Genomic DNA, 19,109 nt, shown 5'->3' with positions numbered 1-19,109 from the left:
GCACAACAGTAAATTAGTCAAAACCCACCACTCGTGAGAAATGTGTATGTTTCTAGAGGAGACCGACACATATTTGCAATTTTAACATGAGGCGATCTGTTATGTGACATAAGATACAAGGAAATAATATGAATTCAAAGTGGGAAGAGAAATTACTTCTGTTGTGTGTGATCAAGGAAGGCTTCAAGGTTTTTTCAGTTTTTCTGGGTAAAATCAAAGAAAGTGTGTGTGTGTGTGTGTGTGTGTGTGTGTGTGTGTGTGTGAAGTTGGACACAGGAGGAGATGCGTTGCCTTTATTACTTCAATAACCTGTATTCAAATGGTCTGCCAGTTCAAGTTTCTTTCAGGCCCTTAGAATTGGCCAAGAACAGCAAATCAGCTGTAAAACATTCAATTTAGAGACCATTATTATAGATAAGATACTTAACTCTATTTTATTTAAACCCATGACCTTTACACTAATTGAAAAGCATCAGAAAAGCACCAGCCTATGGCGTCATGAATAATGTCTTTGTGGAAATTACTGAATGAAGTTTTGTGATTTAGACTGGCTACCATGTCGTTGTAACTTAATTGTAAAGTGCCTCCTCTTTGTAATGCGGTGCTTTATATATTAAACATGTATCTACATGACTAATCTGCTCAGGAAAAACAGCTGCTCAAATGATGTTTATCAACCCTAAGGAAGAGTTTTTCAAGTAATTCCCTGAAAAGAATGATGATAGCCCCTAATAATGAGCATCTCGCATTGCTTCCTTGCCGTAGGTACACACCCTCCTCATTCCCAACTCCCTCCAACCTATAAGCTCCTTACTCCATGCTTGTATCTCCTGTCATACTGATTTGTGTCATCCTATTATTGGAGTTGGATCTTGCATTAGACTTTGAGACAGTTGGTACCAATAATAATAATAATAGGCTGACTCTGATCTGTGTACTTTTCAGATTGTCTCATTTAATTCTCATAATAACTATATAAAATAGATATTGTTTCCATCCCCATTTTAAAGATGTGGGAGTTAAGGCAATCTTAGAGCTGAAATGTGGAAGAAGCAGGATTTGGACCCAGGCAATCTAGATTCATCTAGATTCATATTCAGTCTAGATTCATAGCCCACACTTTTAATCACTCAACTGTTTTCCTCCTAAGAACCACTTTATACTGGAGAAAAAGAAACAGTGGGTGAAATCCCTAAGTTGTAGTTGATTTTGTTAAACTTGGTGGATTGTGTATCCCGTTGTGATCACAGCATTGGACAGCAAGAATTACTGCTAAGACTCCGTATTACTTTGTTTTCTAATCTTATCATAAAAGTATGTTTTTGTCACAATTGATTTTGTACCTGCAGAATGAAAACTATGATATGTATTATGTGGAATTTTGCTGTGAAACCGAGAAAGAGCTTAAATTAGTAACATTTATGCTTTACTGCTTATTTATGGATCACACAGAAAGATCTTCATCTACTCTAATGTAAGGATAATTCTATCTATGACTATTTTAAAGAGCTGATGTCAGTTTATAAGTGTAGTGGAGCAAAAACTTAAAAGCTGGACAAAAGAAAATGGATCTTCTTTATTTAGGACATTGGATATTTCTCATGAGGTTTCACTTACAGCTACTAGGGGAAGGAGGGCATGGAGTGTGGAGCAGGGGTTGCGGAAAGTGATACAGATTTGCCAATCACTGGATCACAGTATAGAATATTTCTTTGGGCAGCTGACCCTTTTTCTAACAAAGGCTTGGTCCTGTAGCTCTCCCCCTCCCACCGACTTCTCTCCATGATGGCAAGGAGGAACTTGGATGCCGTGGAGGTCTTGGAGGAGATTCCCGTAGTTTCTGTCACCATCTTATTGTCTGTTCACTATGTTTGGTCCTTGCTGATCTCCGGCTGGCTAGTCTAGTCTAGTCTGAAACCCGGTATCTCATTCACTCACATGAATCTGGTTCTCTCCGGTCTTTTGAGGTCTCATGCTAGTACCCATGATTGAATCCCATGGATTCCCGTCCTTTGCCCCTGATCTCCAAGTCCCTGTGTTCTTTGAGCACACACACACACACACACACACACACACACCCCACCACCAACTAGGTTACAGAAATTCCTGAGTCACCCAGGCTGAGGGGAACCAGTAGCACTCTCAGGCGATCTCTCTAGCCCCCTCCTTCCACAGATGGGGCATTTTTCCTCCTGTGCCAGTTTGGGCAGGGTGCCAACTCACATGTGGCCTCTCCTGGAGACTTCCTCCTTAGCAGCTGTGCCTCAGGAGGCAGACTTGAGCCTTAGTTCCCCGCACTTCCCTGATCTTGCACTTGACCTTGCCCCAGACAGGCGGGAGCAATCAGAACCTGGGTTCCTAAGCTCCTCCCCCTACTTCGACTCCAGCTCTACTTTTCATGGTCTACGGGAGTGAGAGGGCAGGAAGCGCTGCAGCCCAGCCATCCTCGAAGAGGGGGCTGCTCCCAGGCTCTTGGTAGAGAAACCCCAAAGCAGCAAGGGATAGGGATTTAGTGAAGATGAAAGTACAGTAATTTAAAATATGAAATTATTACTTCCTTTTTTGTTTGTTTTTATTCATTTTTATTTGGGACTCTCTCTTCCCACTGGAGTTGGACAGTATCAACTAGGTGGATAATCTAGCATAAGCTTGGAAGCCTTGCACGTAGATTATTTTACAGAATAAGCCATATTTGGATTTCTGGATTTCTGAAACTTGATTACTTACCCAACTTTTTTTTCTTTTCTCCCAGCAGACTTATGGTCTAGTCAGGCTTATGTCTTTGTTTCTAAACATATACCCTTATGATCCTTACCTCATATCTGTGTTTAGCATATAATTCCCCTCCTTCCTTCAGCTTAAACCCTACCCATCTCTAGCACTCAGCATAAACCACATCTCCTCCTCAAATTTGTTAAGTTGGGCCATAACGATCTCTCTTTTGTGAGCTGCGTTGGCAGTTACGATCTCAGTGCACACAGTTTAGCACTTGTTTAATCTGCATTGGTTTCATATTTTTTAAGTTTGCAACATAGTAGCTAGAAGGGGTTTTTTTGTTTGTTTTTTGTGTTTTGTTGTTTAAGATTTTAGTTATGTGAGAAAGAGATCATGAGCAGAGTGAGGGGCAGAGGGAGAGGGAGAAGCAGACTCCCCGCTGAGCGGGGAGCCTGATGCAGGACTCAATCCCAGAACCCTAGATCATGATGGGAACCAAAGGCAGACGCTTAACTGACCAAACCACCCCACATCCCTAGCAGGGTTTGTTATGCAGTCCTTCAGAATCTTCTACCACATCTAGCTCTGTGCTAGGCATATAAATTAGATATTGAGTATCTCTTTCAGTGTACTCCTGACCTTAATGGCATGGTTTTGGTTTTTTAAGAAGAAAGGTAGAATTTAATGGCAATAATGGCATCATCATTATTATTATTATTCATGAGGGATTAACCTTGCTGCATAAAGATGCTGGAGTAATGGAGGCTTGAACAAGGGTTTTGTTTTAACCCCTCATGTTATGGGAAGGTATTTGATGGTTTCATTACCCAGATAAAGGATAGCAGGATGGAAACGTTTGATTCTTGTCATCTTTCACTCCTACACAAAAAAACGGATGTTGTTGCCTGTATCCCAGGCGACCTGAAGTGCAAAGACGGGCCCAAGTCTCCTGACCACAAAGTAAATCCCACTGAGAGAACTTTCCTCAGAGGCTCCACTTGTGATTGCATTTCCTTCTTATTGGCCAGAACTGTCTTCACATGGCTGCCGCCGGCTGGCCCAGTGATGTTATTGTGCAACCAGAGTTCAGCTAGGTACTGGCTTCTTTCCATTTCAAGCAAATTCTACTGATAAGCTTCCCAAAAAATGGAGAGTTCTACGGTGTGATTTTTTGCTTGAAATATATGTTGGCCAGAAGATACTAAAAGTTTAAGTTATTACTTGGGATTTGTGCTGCGAATCCAGAAGAAGGATGGTATGTACTATACTAAGATTTTACAGTTATTGATGAACTAATATTTGATTTCTTAATTAACTCATTCACTCATTTATATTTTAAAGACTAGTTTGCCTTTTATACCTTAAGAGTTCATTTGCGTATGTTGATACTTGCTCTCTCTTTGCCTTTCAAGTCACTGTTATGTGCTTTTTTTTTTTTTAAAGTTATAGAAAGATTTCAGTGCAGTTTACAGTGTAACAGTCAGGTCTTGAAATACATTATAGAAGGTTGAGTGTTTGCCTGCATGTTTGCCTCAAGAGAACGGTTTATAGACTATAGTATCTGAAGTGTTTTATTTGCTAAATATAAACCATATTAAGATAATCAGCTTTAAAGTGTGAAGACTATCAGCATTTTTCTTATCAATTACTATCAATGTATCCTTGAGAGTCTTAGAAACAATCTTTTAAACATCAAAAACAGCTGTGATTTTTTTTTCTTTTAATGTAAATTAAGATTGCATACAATATCACTATCAACTTCAGGTAGAAAGAAATTGACTAGTTTATTAAAAAACATTTGAAAATGTAGAAAAATAATACACAATTAAAAAGGAGATATGCACAACTATTGATATTGTGATAAATTATCAATTAATACAGAAAAAATGATTTTAACTACTGAAGTGTTGATCATGTGTTTTAACTATAGTTTAAGTCATTTATAACTAAGCACTTAAACATTTTCTGAGTCTGCTTATATTCTTAAAGTAAATTTTTTAATGTACATGATAGAATTTTCACCCAAAAAGCCATCTAAATATTTTTATGTTATCAGTTGTGTTTGCTGAATATCATAATTCTCTTTACTGCTGTGTTACCCCCTGACCTCTTCTAACTACAAAAAAAAAACTAATTTTACATGTACCTAGCTTTTCGGTATGTTGTAAATCTCATTAGGAATGAGAGCTGTTGAGTCGTCTTTTTGTTTTTTAAGTTCTGTCTTTAATATAATAGACTCTGTATAAGCTAAGCTTCAAAAAGAAAACACTTTCTAGCTTCTATTTTCTGTATATGTGACTCTTTTTTTTTTTTTAACTTCTGCAGAATAGTGGGAGACAAGAGGGGAGACTTCAAAGCACCCATTAGAATTTGTATTTATTGTCTGAAATTCCTTTAAACAGTTGAACATTACTTTTAAAAGCATTTTGAATGTCCAGAGAGATAAAAGGATTTTTATAAACAAATTCCCTGGCAGGAGCTACATTACGTGCTATATATTTCAGGCTAATAATAAGGGCTTACTGTGGGTCAGTGTGTCATATCCCAGCGGTGTCTAGTGAGATGGAGGGTTATCTTATATGTCAGCTAGCTAACCCTGTGAACAGTTTTGAGCAGGCAAGATAATGGGACTGAATTCTGAAATGAGGGTTGAAATATACTGAAGTATTGTCACATGTGAGAACAATAACTTTTTTAAAATAAATGTAGTCACCTTTTGACATCATTAGGCATATTTGATAATAATTTTTAATGGGGTATATTTTAAGTGGATAGATTGGTAGAGTATGAATTGAATCATATATAATTAATAGATAAATAAAAAAATCATAAATTCTGCCGTGTACAGATTTTTATTAATAGAAAAGTACTGGGCAAAATTGGAAACTTTTTTTTCTTTTCTATTATGATTACTGAATTAACATTACTTGATACTAGTAAGATTCAGCTTCTTGATTGCAGCTTTAAGGTTTGAATATAAGATTACCCAAACATAGGTGCAATAATACAGAAATCTTTAAAATTGCTTCGCTTTATTGCACTTCCAGGACAGTATCTCCATAAACCATTATATAAAGTGTGTTAATGCCTTTTTTAAAATCTAATTCCTTAAAGGATTTTTTATTCATTCTTTCTTTAATTGCCCTGCAAAGTCAGTAACCAAAGCTAAATATACACTTAATTTTGAGAAAAAGTTTGCATGTGTATGCAGGTAGATGTCATGAGTCTCAAGAAAAATATTTATTTTTTAAAATGTGGGTATGATTGCTCAATATGAATTGAATAAGATAACCTACATACAATCATGGCATATAAACTAAAATTTTAGGCGATGTATAGATATTGAGTATAACCTAAATATGTTGAATTGGGGTGAATATTATAAAGTTTCTTTACACCATCTTGTGTACATTTTGTTTATTATTTGGCATTTGCTTTTATAAAAGGCAGGTCTTTATGCACACTGGATTTTGTGTAAATATATGTGGGCATAATCTTATTTTTCCGAAGCCCATAACATGGCAAGCATCACAAATGAGTGATTTAGGAAGCCTTTGGTCAGCCAGCAGAGGCCACTCACAGCTTGCTACTAAACTGGACGGCAAAGTGAACCACCTTTTTTATTTGCCATCATTCCAAGCTGGTTAATTTTTAGTTTCTTACTCAAAAGAAATTATTATCATGGAGCAGCATAAAAAAAGTTGTTGCTGTATTTGTTTTTTAATTATGTAGTGATTAATCTTTTCTATTAAAGCATTCAGATCATTCATTATTAGTGTATACCAGAAATGAGAATTTATGCACTTAATAATTAGAAGTATTATTATTCTAATAGGCCAATCATTCTAAATTCTTAATTATTAATGCTGACTTATTTTAACTAGAAAAAAAACTGTTTAGGGATTTTAAATAATGACATTGTTTAGTTTTAGATTAAAAACATAACTGTTGCCAATGTTGTTATATGTATGTACACATACGTATTTCTAAACCTGCATCAGTTTAGTATAATCCAGGTTTTGACGATCCTTTAGAGAAATGTATGTGCTGTGTTACTTGAACGTGTGCCGGGCTTAACTTCCGGGTACCCAAAGTCTGTCTTCATTCACCTCTTCTGGTTGATTCTGGCAGTGGAAAGGTTAGCATCTTCTCTTTGACACAGATGGATTCCTGCTAGGAAGACTAATCCGCAATTGAAAGGCAGGACTTGTGCTCCTCTGTGCTTTATTTCATTTGATTTTTTTTTTGATTCTTCATAAAACCTTTCTGGTTTGAAGGTATAATCTCGCATATGCATTGATAGCTGCTTCTGAAGGAAAAAAAAAAAGGTACGCGTTCTCTAATTTTTCAAGTTCCTTCGTGTATTCTCATCATGGAATGCTTACCCTCTCTAGCACAGTTTTGAATTTTTGACTACTTTGGCTGTAACGCCTTGTAGTAGAGCTATTTCTTACTCAATCCATAACACATGGCAGCAGCCTTGTTTGGGCCACTGTGCTCATCCTTGTCTATATCCAAAATAGCCCGCTACGTTACCCAGAGTTACTAGTGAGAGCCAGAGTACCATCCTTGGATGCCTAATTCCAGGCTGAAGGTTTTCCAAGAGTATATTCTAGATTCAGGCAAGCATTTCTTGCAGCAAATCCTCAAATACAGAAAACACTGGCTTTGGCATATTGTCTCCTTTGTGTAGTTCTGTAGGGGAAAAAGCAGTAGGTTGTAAATAGGACAATTGAAGTTCAGATCTAGCTGTTTAGTCTTTGTGATCCGGGCGTGTGCCGTCATCTGGTATTTGAGAGTAATGATGTTTCCTCACTCTGTCCCACCTTGCCTGTGAAAATACCTCACAAGCAGGCAAGAGCTATAAAGTTTAGGACAGTCATTATCATGAGTAATAATAATAAGATTTCTATCAAGTATATTAACTCTTTGATGTGTCATGGTGGTCATTATCACACTTTCTTTGTTCATTTATTCATGTTACTCAGGAAGGATTTTAAAAAATGCTAAAAGTATAATGGAACAGTACCTTGACAACCAGGTAAAATCATCAGATTCATGCATTGTGTTATATCCACTCCAATATAATTTAGCTATCATGAGGGCTGGGAATAATAGATGACACATAGATCCTAATAAGGGGTTTTCCCCCCATAAAAGTATTCCGGTGTGAAATCTGATAAGAGCAAGGTTGTTTGTGAATATTGGTGAATTTTAAAATGAAAACCTGGCATATCCTTCTGTAATTTATTGTGTTTTATTAAATTCTAAGGGCATTTTTCTTAGTTGGTGAATCAAGTGACAGTGTGTAAGTTTAGTCATTCAGTACAACAGTTTTTGAAATCTCAGGTAACTTATTTGCCCTCGGAAATGGATCATATTCCCACCTGAGTATTCCTTCTAGGAGAACATTGTCTGAAGCCAAAACTCCTGATGGGTAATGTTTTACAGTGACCTCTCCCTCTGATCCAGCACATTCCCAAACACCCATCGGGCATTCTGCATGTACCTACTAATTCTTAGTTTCTTGTGGCCAGTACAGAGGATTTCTGTTAGTCCGGTGTAAAATAACGTTTTAGTTTAATAGAAGTCTAGACAAATGAAGGTGAAATATGAATTAGCACATGAATTATTGCCTGTTTTTTTTTTCTTTTATTCTTTCAAAACCATCTTGGAATGAAAGGGGTTCCTTAAACTCAGGACTTTATCAAGACATCCAAAAGATCACTCAGTGTGACAGTATAATTAAAATCACCCAACAGAATGGGAACTCTGTACCGTTTACTATATAGTAAATATTTGGTGAATTGTATCCAGTAGAGCAGTTTTGGGTTAAGCACATGGGGAGCAGCCAGTTACCACGTGAGCTGAAGGATCACCCTGGAAAGTCAGGCTCGGATTAGAGAAGGACTTTGAATGCATTTCTCTTTAGTTTTAATTTTACTTTCAGCGTAGAGCTATGGATAGCTCTGGAATGAGAAAACTGACATGCAAAAAGCAGCGATTTAGAAAGTTGAGTTTGGCAAGTTGGTAAGATGGATTGGAGCAGGGAGAGATAATTGCATGCAACTCCCTTCTCACAGGTGACTTTCCCCCCCTTATTCCTCTTAAATCAGATAACTACTCTGTTTCCCTTTAATCTTATAAATGATACCCATTTATGCTACCTGAATTGTCATTTTTTTTGTATTGCCTTAAAAGTCATTCTAAAGTAATTTTTATTTTTTCTGTATGTTGTTTTAAAAGTAATTCTAGTGTTATCTTCTTGATGTTTTCCATTCCCAAATAGATTGTGCCTTTTGTGAATTGTGACCATTCTGTGATATTATATATGCGAATAGATGACACAGTGAAATATTTTATTCATTCTCCACCTATCTCGTAACAGAACTTTTTGGAACACCGATATAAAACTCATTTGAAATCCTTTTGGGGAATCTTTGTGTTTATTTTTCTGGAAGGGGTTAAAAGATGAACATTTTATACATCTGTTTTGACAGCCATTAATTAAAATCAGTTACTGCAAACTTTCAGGATATTATTTTCTAATGATTGATTTTTAATGAAGATAAATGTGTAGACAAGCAACTATAATAAATTCCCTTTCATCTCTTTGCCCTCCTCCCTCACCTCCTACCCCCAGGGTTTCAAGTCCTATTTTGAAGCCTGGCTTTGTTGAGTTGTTTTCCTTAATATCTGTCACATATATTTGACTGACACATTTGTTGAATGTACCAGGGGGGCCTTCATGCAGAGCTGCTAAACTTTGAAGGCTTGTTTCTTTCTTCCAAGAAAGAGAAGTTGAGTCAAATGAACACTGGTCCTTAGAGAAGCAGAAAACTTCCGGGTCTTGACACAGTGGCAGGGAGGCTCATGGGATGAGCTCACGGACTGTCTCCTGGCGCCCTGGAGGCCGGGCGGATTTGATTGACCGGTCCTCACAAAACTGAAAGGCCTTCTTTCGAATGGCAGCCTGCCACCCTGAGTATTTGTCATTGTGGCCACTGATGCAGAATAGCATGTAGAAAGCGAATAAAATGTAATTGTATAGAAGAGCAAAGTTGAAGGAGAATGACTGGAACAGAGGGAGACAACAAAGAGGAATGGCTTCCTGGACGTCTGTGGGGCCATCACACTTCACTCATTTACAGAAGGAACCTTAATCCTTGAAAATATGAGTAGGATACCATCTGTACTGAACAAACTTTTCATTAATCCCCGGAGAGTGTTGTGTCTCAGATACGTTTACCTGATTTGGGAAGTAGTTTTTTCAGTTATGTCATTGTAGAAGAACGGGATGGGTTTGGTGACAACAGAATGACAAGGAGATGTACAACCCAGTGTTCTGCTTGTCTTTTGAGGAAAGTTATGAAATTGGTGGTCAATAAATCAGTGATACAAAGAATAGGAAATTGTCTTAATGTATCTAATGAAATGCAGAAAATAGGTATTCTGTCATTGATGCCATTTAGCCTAATGTCCCATATGTTCTTACCTACTGAATTTTGACAGTGGCACTTTCTCGTACAACGGTTACTCACTTTTCTTCTGTCACTACGACATTCCCATTTTCTGAGGTTGATGACTTGATTGTAAACAACAATAGCAAAAACCAAGACCCGCGTGATCTTTTAGCTTTAGTTTATTTCATAATCCGCAGAGGCCGGAAGTGGGCAAATGCTTTGTTATCTAGCAGCCACCCATTCCTTTCTAGGTTGCAGTATCTCTTTTTTCCATTTATTAATTTGAGGAATAAACATAGGTAATGAATGACTGTAGTCACTATGGATGGAGTAACATTTAAAAATGAACTGGAAGAATTCTGGGCAGATAGTGTGATGTCATCAGTAAATATTGGCTAATTACATAAATGTCTCCAGAGTCCTAACAAACAAGAGCTGGACTGTGGAAATACTGTTTCTCATGAAGAACAGGATACCTGTTACCTATCCAATCTTGTGGAATAAAATCTGCTTTTTCTAACAAATAAACTTTAATATGTGAATGTCTTACTGGATATTTTAAAGAGGATTTTTTAAATGTGTTCCTTCTTTCTAAGACATTCCTGGAATAATGAAGCCGTGTTTTTTGGAAAACGCAGTAATTGCCATACTTGCTTACTAGAAATTATTCCTTGAATGTAATGTTTCAAACTGCTTTATTTATTTTTATAAAGATGATTATCTCAGCCTAAATTATAAAGTTTTAGAAAGAATTTTATAACAGTGTTTCTTGATATTTTTAATACTTTGAATTATCTACTAATAGTCCATGCCTCCACATTTAAAATAAATTGGAACTTGACTATAGTCCTGCTTTCCACAGGCTGAATTCTGTATTAAGATCTTATTCTCGGATTTTCAGTATGGGGTGTCTAGTCACAAAGTCGCAAAAGGTTCCCAGAGTAAAAACATTTTACTTCTGAGGCAGACCAGTGACATGAACCCTGATAAGCCCATTATGTGGGAATCTCAGCGTTGCATGATTTCATTTAAATATAATCCTAAATTGGAGCACCTGGGTGGTTCAGTGGGTTAAAGACCCTGCTTTGGGCTCAGGTCATAATCCCAGGGTCCTAGGATTGAGCCCATCCAGCAGGGAGCCTGCTTCCCCCTCTCTCTCTCTGCCTGCCTCTCCGTCTACTTGTGATCTCTGTCTGTCAAATAAATAAATAAAATCTTTAAAACAAAAAAACAATAATCCTAAATTATGGCTGTTGGCATATCTTTCAAAGTAAAACAAAAATTGACTTGAAATAACAGTAAAAGGTATTCACCCCTGTTTTTTTTAAGGAAGGGCCACATGTTATGTAAATATGGAAAGTCATTTAAATATCTCTCTCTGATCCTGTAAATCTTGTGTGAGTCATTTGCAGCAATTGAATTGAGCTTATCATTTATACATATATGATTTCTGAGAAATACACAATATGATTATTTCTGACTAGATTGAAAGCTTACATTTGTATTGTGGGATAAATTAGTTAGAAATTCTGTTTTATTGTATTCAGTTGCATTGTTTTCATCAGGCAATTTATCACATGGGTATATGTGCAATTTCTTCATTTATTAAATTTCAGATTATGTATTTCAAGCCAGAGCAAGACTTAAACATTTTTCCATAAGTATAGCTTCAGGTAAACAAGCAATTTTAGCCCTGAAAATAGCTTCTGCTTCTGTCAACACGTTGTTTATTCTTTCTCTGAGATAAAAAGTTCAGTTTTCTGATATTTGTACCAAGATAAAGTCAGTAAACAAGATTAATATAGTGTGGAAAAGGTTGTCAGCAGCCCTGGCAAAGGAAATAAGTTGCCTGTACATAGAACATACTGTAAACTGAATAAAAGTGTCAGGTCCACCACGAGATAATGCGATCATGAACTTCTAACAAAGCATGACATAGGCACCGTCGGCTTTTCTCAGAGCCACAGTGTAGAAAATGGATTACTGTATTCCTGGGATGCCCACTGGAATAGCATGAAAACCTCATTTTGAGGTGAATGCAGGATGTGGTCCTGGAGTTGAGCCACATGTTTACTTGTGGTGCTCCTGCCGTGGGGGTCTTCATGTCATCATCTGCACACATTTGCAATATTGGCATTTCTTGGAGTTTAGAGTGTGTGCCGGCATCCTTGTGACCCAGGCGATAAAGGGATAAATTGTTTTTTTGAAAATGTTGGGTTTGTTTTAAGAGGTATTTTTCTGCCTCTTTGCGTATTTTTCTTTTTTTTTTTTCTTTTCTTTTTTTTTTTTTTTTTTTTATATTTTATTTACTTATTTGACAGACAGAGATCAGAAGTAGGCAGAGAGGCAGGCAAAGAGAGAGGAGGAAGCAGGCTCCCCGCTGAGCAGAGAGCTCGATGCGGGGCTCGATCCCAGGACCCTGGGATCATGACCTGAGCCAAAGGCAGAGGCTTTAACCCACTGAGCCACCCAGGTGCCCCCGGTATTTTTCTGATTGTAGACTTTAAGTGGCATTTTTATAGTTGCAGAGGGTTATTATTATTATTATTATTATTACTATTATTATTAATTATGGCAGAGCATAACTTAGGGCTTTTTGTCAGAATACAGGTCTTGTTGACTGTAACTGTAGTAGACGCATTCTTTTTTTTTTTTAAAGATTTTATTTATTTGTCAGAGAGAGGGAGAGAGATTGAGAACGAGCACAGGCAGACAGAGTGGCAGGCAGAGGCAGAGGGAGAAGCAGGCTCCCTGCCGAGCAAGGAGCCCGATGTGGAACTCGATTCCAGGACGCTGGGATCATGACCTGAGCCGAATGGTGCTGCTCACGCTCCCTTTTGAGAACCCGCTGTAAAATAAAAAGTTGTGCAGTTTTTGATTTTGTTTTTTTAATGAGAGTTGCTTCTATTGTGAAAAAAAAAATTTTTAAGATTTTATTTATTCAATACACAGAGAGAGAGATCACAAGTAGGCAGAGAGGCAGGCAGAGAGAGGAGGAAGCAGGCTCCCCACTGAGCAGAGAGCCCCATGCAGGGCTCGATCCCGGGACCCTGAGATCATGACCTGAGCCAAAGGCAGAGGCTTAACCCACTGAGCCACCCAGGTGCCCATATTATGAAACAATTTTTGAACCTTCAATTCTTTAGCACATTTTTAATTTTACTTGGAAACAGGGATAAAATATTGTTCTTTTAGGTGAAATTACATTTTGTTTTGTATAAATACGCAGATTATTCCTTACCTATGGGAAAACTATGAAAAGGACTCCTGACTCCTTCCTCGATATAGGTTTTTGTATGCACTGAAGAAGTGTGCGCTATAAAACATGTTATTTATATTTATGAATTAACTCTGGTTAATTGGTTTTTGGAAATACCGCTTGCTCAACACTAATTAAGTGAGCCTCCTTTTTTTCACATATGATTAAATATATGCACAGTTGAGCAGTATTTGGAAACAAGAGTCGGTGGTCTACTGCTTAAGAAACTTTTTATTATAAAGGTACTTTTAAAATAGTCTTAAAATTCTAACAGACGACCTACAATAAGTGAAAACAAGAGACCATTCTTACCAGGACTGAAATTACCCTTTTGGTCCATGCAATGTTGATTAGCTTTTGAGAATTAATATTTTATTCTCCATTTTAGATTGGAATCCATCAAATGGATTTTTTTTTTTTAAGAAACTCATCTGTGACATTTTTTGTTTCACCTCTCCTTTCAGGTGAGCACCCCTGGTCCTGTCAGTAACAAGAGGATGGTTCACTTTTCCCCAGATTCTCATCACCATGAGTGAGTACACCCTGATTTGTAGGATCTTGTTGGGGTAGTCTGTGTATTCCTTGCAGGAAATTGAGAGCTATTTCTCGTAAAGTTAGTTTAATTTTGCACCCTTCTATATTTCTTTTAAGATTTTATTTATTTATTTGACAGACAGAGATCACAAGTAGGCAGAGAGGCAGGCAGAGAAAGAGGAACGGAAGCAAGCTCCCTGCTGAGCAGAGAGCCCAATGCGGGGGCTTGATCCCAGGACTCTGGGATCATGACCTGAGTTGAAGGCAGAGGCTTTAACCCACTGAGCCAGCCAGGCACCCCTGATTTTGCAGCTTTCTTAAGAAAGAGCAAATACCTTATGTCTTTGACAGTTGTACAAGAACTATTTCAACCCATGGCATAAATGTAAATAATTGTTTTTGAATATAATCATTCTTTTATTTATGATAGGATTTGAACTGCGTTTTCATTACATTAAGTAGCATCAGGCTCTCCTGCTCATCCTTCCTCTCTCCCTTTCTCCCCACTCTTTCTAAAGCACTCAAGTGCAGAGGACGTGACTGTTTAACTCAGTACCTCTCTGCTCTCTGCTTCTGCCCACCATGAACTATGAGGGGACCAGAGTGTATTTTCATGTAGCAATAGAAAGGAGAGTCTTATTTACTTTACTAAATGATTGTAAAAATTAAGCAATCGAGACAAACCATAAGTGACTCTTAATCTCACAAAACAAACTGAGGGTTGCTGGGGGGAGGGGGGTTGGGAGAAGGGGGTGGGATTATGGACATTGGGGAGGGTATGTGCTTTGGTGAGTGCTGTGAAGTGTGTAAACCTGGCGATTCACAGACCTGTACCCCTGGGGATAAAAATACATGTTTATAAAAAATAAAAAATTAAAAAAAAATAAAATTAAATTAAAATTAAAAAAAATTAAGCAATCGAGCTTTAATTTTGATGAATTATTGGGTGAATTTCTAGATGCTAATTCTATTTCTAAATAATATCTTTATTGGAAGAACTTGAAAACATTATATATTTTGGGTCAGTAGCCTGTCTCCTGTGAAGATGGTGGAACTTGAAAAAGACTATAAGATGTGGAAAGACATGAATTAATAATTGAACAAATTTTTTTTCTGGCTAGTAATCCTGTTAGGATCCATCAGATCCCAGATTTTAAATCCATTCCTTAACCAGTGTAGAAGAAATTATTCTTCATCTATAGCTTATTTTATACAGATTATGAATATAAATATAATCTGTATAATATAAAATAGTATTCATATAGATTATTATTTCCTATAACATTTATTTTACGGATTACAGTATAATAATCTCCCCTTTCTTAAGTTTGTGTTATTCATTTGTATTATCCTATTAGACCTTTTCTCTGTTTTCCTCAAGCAGAAAGAAAAAAGAGTGAAGTTTTTATTCAGAATGGCAGCTAAAGACTTGTATATTTTCTTCTTAATTTTTTGCTCTGATATGAATCATAGCAAGTATATATAGAGCTGTTTTCAAACCAAAAATTGCATTTGGTAATGATTGTAAATGCTCCGAAGACAGATCTCTTTATCACATTGGAGTCCTGTGCTAACAGTGCCCAGTGGACAGTGAATAGTTATTGGGTGAATGAAAACATGAAGGTGTGAATTTAAAATGAGACAAGTTGGATAATGTCAACTGAGTATTACTTCTCAAATTAGCAGGTATGACCCTCATTGTTTTCTCCTAAAGTCCCTTACACACCAATCTCCCCAGTGGTTCTTAATCAATTAAATAAGATTCTCTGATATCTAAACCCCAATATCACTATTTTTAGAGTTTTAGAGTTTCCTTGGTTGCCCCAGTGCATTTGCTTACCATTCAGTCCGCAGTCAGGACTCAAATGGAGTCGTCTTACTACCTCGCACCCTACATGCTGCCAGTCCAGTCCCGTCTCTTTAGTCTCTCATGCTGACCCCATCTTTTCCATTTCCTGCCTTATTATTTTGAATAAGCTCTGTTACTTTTATATTACTATAGGATCCTAGGGAATCTTTCTGTCTCTGTTTTCTCACTGTTTGAGTACATGTTACTTACTTCTGCACTTAAGTTCAGTTGTACTTCTTTTATTCCCCCACTTATAAACCCCTAGTATTGCCTCTTGACAATCGAGAGGCTTCTCTGCCATGTTACTGAACACTCCCCATGATCTGTTTCCAGTTACCTTTCCACCTCACCGCTATCTGTCCCTCACAGATAATGGTCCAGCTCTCTGGGCTGCCTCTCTTAGTATGACCTTTAACTTCACTGTCCCTTTTAGCCTGGGATTTTTTGCTCTTGCAAATATTTGGGAAAATATCTATTTGGGTACTTTGCCCATTTTTTAGGTTGGATTATTAGATTTTTACTATTAAGTTATAAAAGTATCCAGTATATTTTGAATATTAACTCCTTATCAATATGTGGTTTGCAAATATTTTCTTCCATTGCATAGGTTGCCTTTGTATCTTGTCAGTGGTTTCCTTTGCTTGGCAGAAACTTTTTAGTTAGATGTAGTCCCACTTGTTTATTTTTGCTATTGTTGCCTTGGCTTTGGTGTCAGATCCAAAAAAAATCATTGCCAGGATCAATGTCAAGGAACTTACTTCCTGTTTTCTTCTAGGAGTCTTAGGATTTCAGATCTTGTGTTCAACTGTTTGATCCATTTTAAGTTGATATTTGTGTAGGGTACAGTAGGGCTCCAGTTTCATTCTTTTGCAAGTTGGCTGTTCAGTTTTCCCAAACCATTTATTGAACAAACTGTCCTACCCCAGCATACATTCTTGACTCCTTTGTCAATTAACTGACGCATATGCATGGGTTTATTTCTGGGCTCTCTATTCTGTTCCATTGGTTTTTGTGTCTGTTTTTAGCCAGTTACATGCTGTTTTGATGACTATGGCTTTGTAATACAGTTTGAAACCAGGAAGTGTAATGCCTCTAGCTTTATTCCTTATTAACACTGCTTTGGTGATTTGAGGCCTCTTATGGCTCCACACAGATTGTTTTCTTACTTATGTAAAAACTGCCATTGGAATTTTTATATTGAATACATTGGATCTGTCGATTCCTCTGGGTAGTATGGACATGTTAGCCACATTAATTTTTCCAGTCTATGAACATAAAAGATCTCTCCATTTATTTGTGTTTTCTAACAATTATTTCATTAATATTTTGTAGTTTTCAGTGTACACATCCCTCCTTCATTAAATTTATTTCTAAGTATTATATTATTTTTGATGCTATTATATATGGGATTGCTTTCATAATTTCTCCTTCTGCTAGTTTGTTGTAGAAACAACGAATTGTGTGTATCTTGATTTTGTATTCTGCAACTGTGCTGGTTTTGTTTATTAGTTCTAACAGCTTTTTGTGGTAAGAGTTTTTAGGGTTTTCTTTTTATATATCACATCATTTGCAAGCCTATATAATTTTACTTTTTCCTTTCTGATTTGGGTACCCTTTTTTTTTTTTTTTCTTGCCTAATTGCTTAGGATAGGACTTCCAAAACTGAGTTGAAGTAGTAAAAGGGGGCATCCTTGTCTCATTCCTAATCTTAGAGGAAAAGCTTTCAGCTTCTCACCATTGAGTATGATGCTAGCCGTGGGCTTATCATATTTGTGGCTAAGGTACATTTCTTCTATATGCTGAGGTACATTCCTTCTTTAACCAGTTTATTAAGAGTTTTTATCATGAAAGGATGTTAAATTTTGTCAGATGCTTTTTTCTGCATCCATTGAGATGATCATACAATTTTTATCCTTCGTTTTGTTAATTTGCTATGTCACATTTATTGATTTGCAGGTGTTAAACCCTCCTTCATCCCTGGAATAAATTCCACTTGATCATTATGTGTGATCCTTTTAATGCTTTTGGTTTGCCAGTATTTTGTTGAAGATTTTTGCATCTATAATCATCAGGGATATTGGCCTATAATTTTCTTGCAGTGTCCTTATCTGGCTTTGTTATTAGACCATAATGCTGATCTTAAAATGATGCAGTGTGGAAGTGTTCCCTCCTTTTTAATTTTTTTTTAATATTTGAGAAGGATATTGTTTTCTTTTTTATTTATTTTCAACTTAAAAATTGTATTTGCTTGGAGACATTAGAATATCAACAAAACAAAGTGCAAATTATTTTTCTTTCTCTTTTTTTTTTCCAACTACAAAGTGGTATTGAGTTAACAGAACAATTACTTTGTATTAGCTGCCTCAGAGACAAGGGAAAATGAGGACAGTACCATTCCCATTGATAAATAATTTGGGGTGTGCACCAACGAGAAGCTGCTCTAAATCTCCATGCCGGTTTACAACCCCATCCTGTGCCAGGCAAGGTTAGTGGCTGTTGAAAATACCACCAGGACAAGGCTATCTAAAGACACATTTGGTACGTTAACTGTACAGAAATAGACACTGAATAGTTTAAAACCATAACTTACACAACATTACATTTTAGTCTTTTGTTTTTAAAAGGAATGAGTTGTGTATAAAAGGGGTTAAATGCTTTATAGATAAGAAAAAAGCAAACCTTGCTAGAATCAACTTATCATCTTCTTCCTCTTCATCGTCTTCATCTTCCTCATCTTCCTCCTCTTCCATTTTTTCATTTATTTTTCAGCCTTGACAACTCCCTTTTTTGCCTCAGCAGGCTTTCCTGTAGCTGGGTATGCAGCAGTCTCGTTTCTGCACTTTTCTTCAGCTTAGCAACCTTCTCTTTCATAAAGCAGCTTGTCATCTGCTGCAACTATCCCCCTTCTCTCCCCCTTTCTTTGCAGCATCACCAGTGCATAGGCTGGGATGCTGATTTGGGGATGATACTCAGAACAAAACAAGAAAAAGGCCACAAGAGTCCTCTTGGGTACATTGTGATGTTTGAACTTCTTTTGGTTTCCCCTTTAAGAAGGATGTAACTTTTCATTTTTCTTTCATCACGGGCCTTGTCCACCTTTGCCATGTCTTCAATTTTTTTTTTTTTTTTTTTAGATTTTGTTTATTCTAGAAAGAGCACGCATGCAAACGCGGGGAGGGGGCCGAGGGGTGGGAAGAATCTCAAGCAGACTCTGAACTGTGTACAGAGCCTGATGGGGCTCAGTCTCCTGACAGTGAGATCATGACCTAAGCCAAAACCAGGAGTTGAA

General features: G+C 37.0%; 1 protein-coding gene across 2 annotated transcripts in view; it reads left to right on the top strand.

Moving 5' to 3' along the window:
* GPATCH2 (G-patch domain containing 2) overlaps window positions 1-19,109 on the top strand; it is a 172,833-nt gene that overhangs the window by 90,021 nt on the left and 63,703 nt on the right. For both annotated transcript variants that reach the window (XM_032317200.1, XM_032317199.1), the window contains exon 6: window positions 13,902-13,969. In XM_032317200.1, the coding sequence (XP_032173091.1) occupies window positions 13,902-13,969 (68 nt within the window). The remainder of the gene's footprint in view (window positions 1-13,901; window positions 13,970-19,109) is intronic.

Source organism: Mustela erminea, chromosome 17 (assembly GCF_009829155.1).
Source record: "Mustela erminea isolate mMusErm1 chromosome 17, mMusErm1.Pri, whole genome shotgun sequence".
NCBI classification, from domain to species: domain Eukaryota; kingdom Metazoa; phylum Chordata; class Mammalia; order Carnivora; family Mustelidae; genus Mustela; species Mustela erminea.
This window is presented reverse-complemented; position numbering and strand designations above follow the sequence as displayed.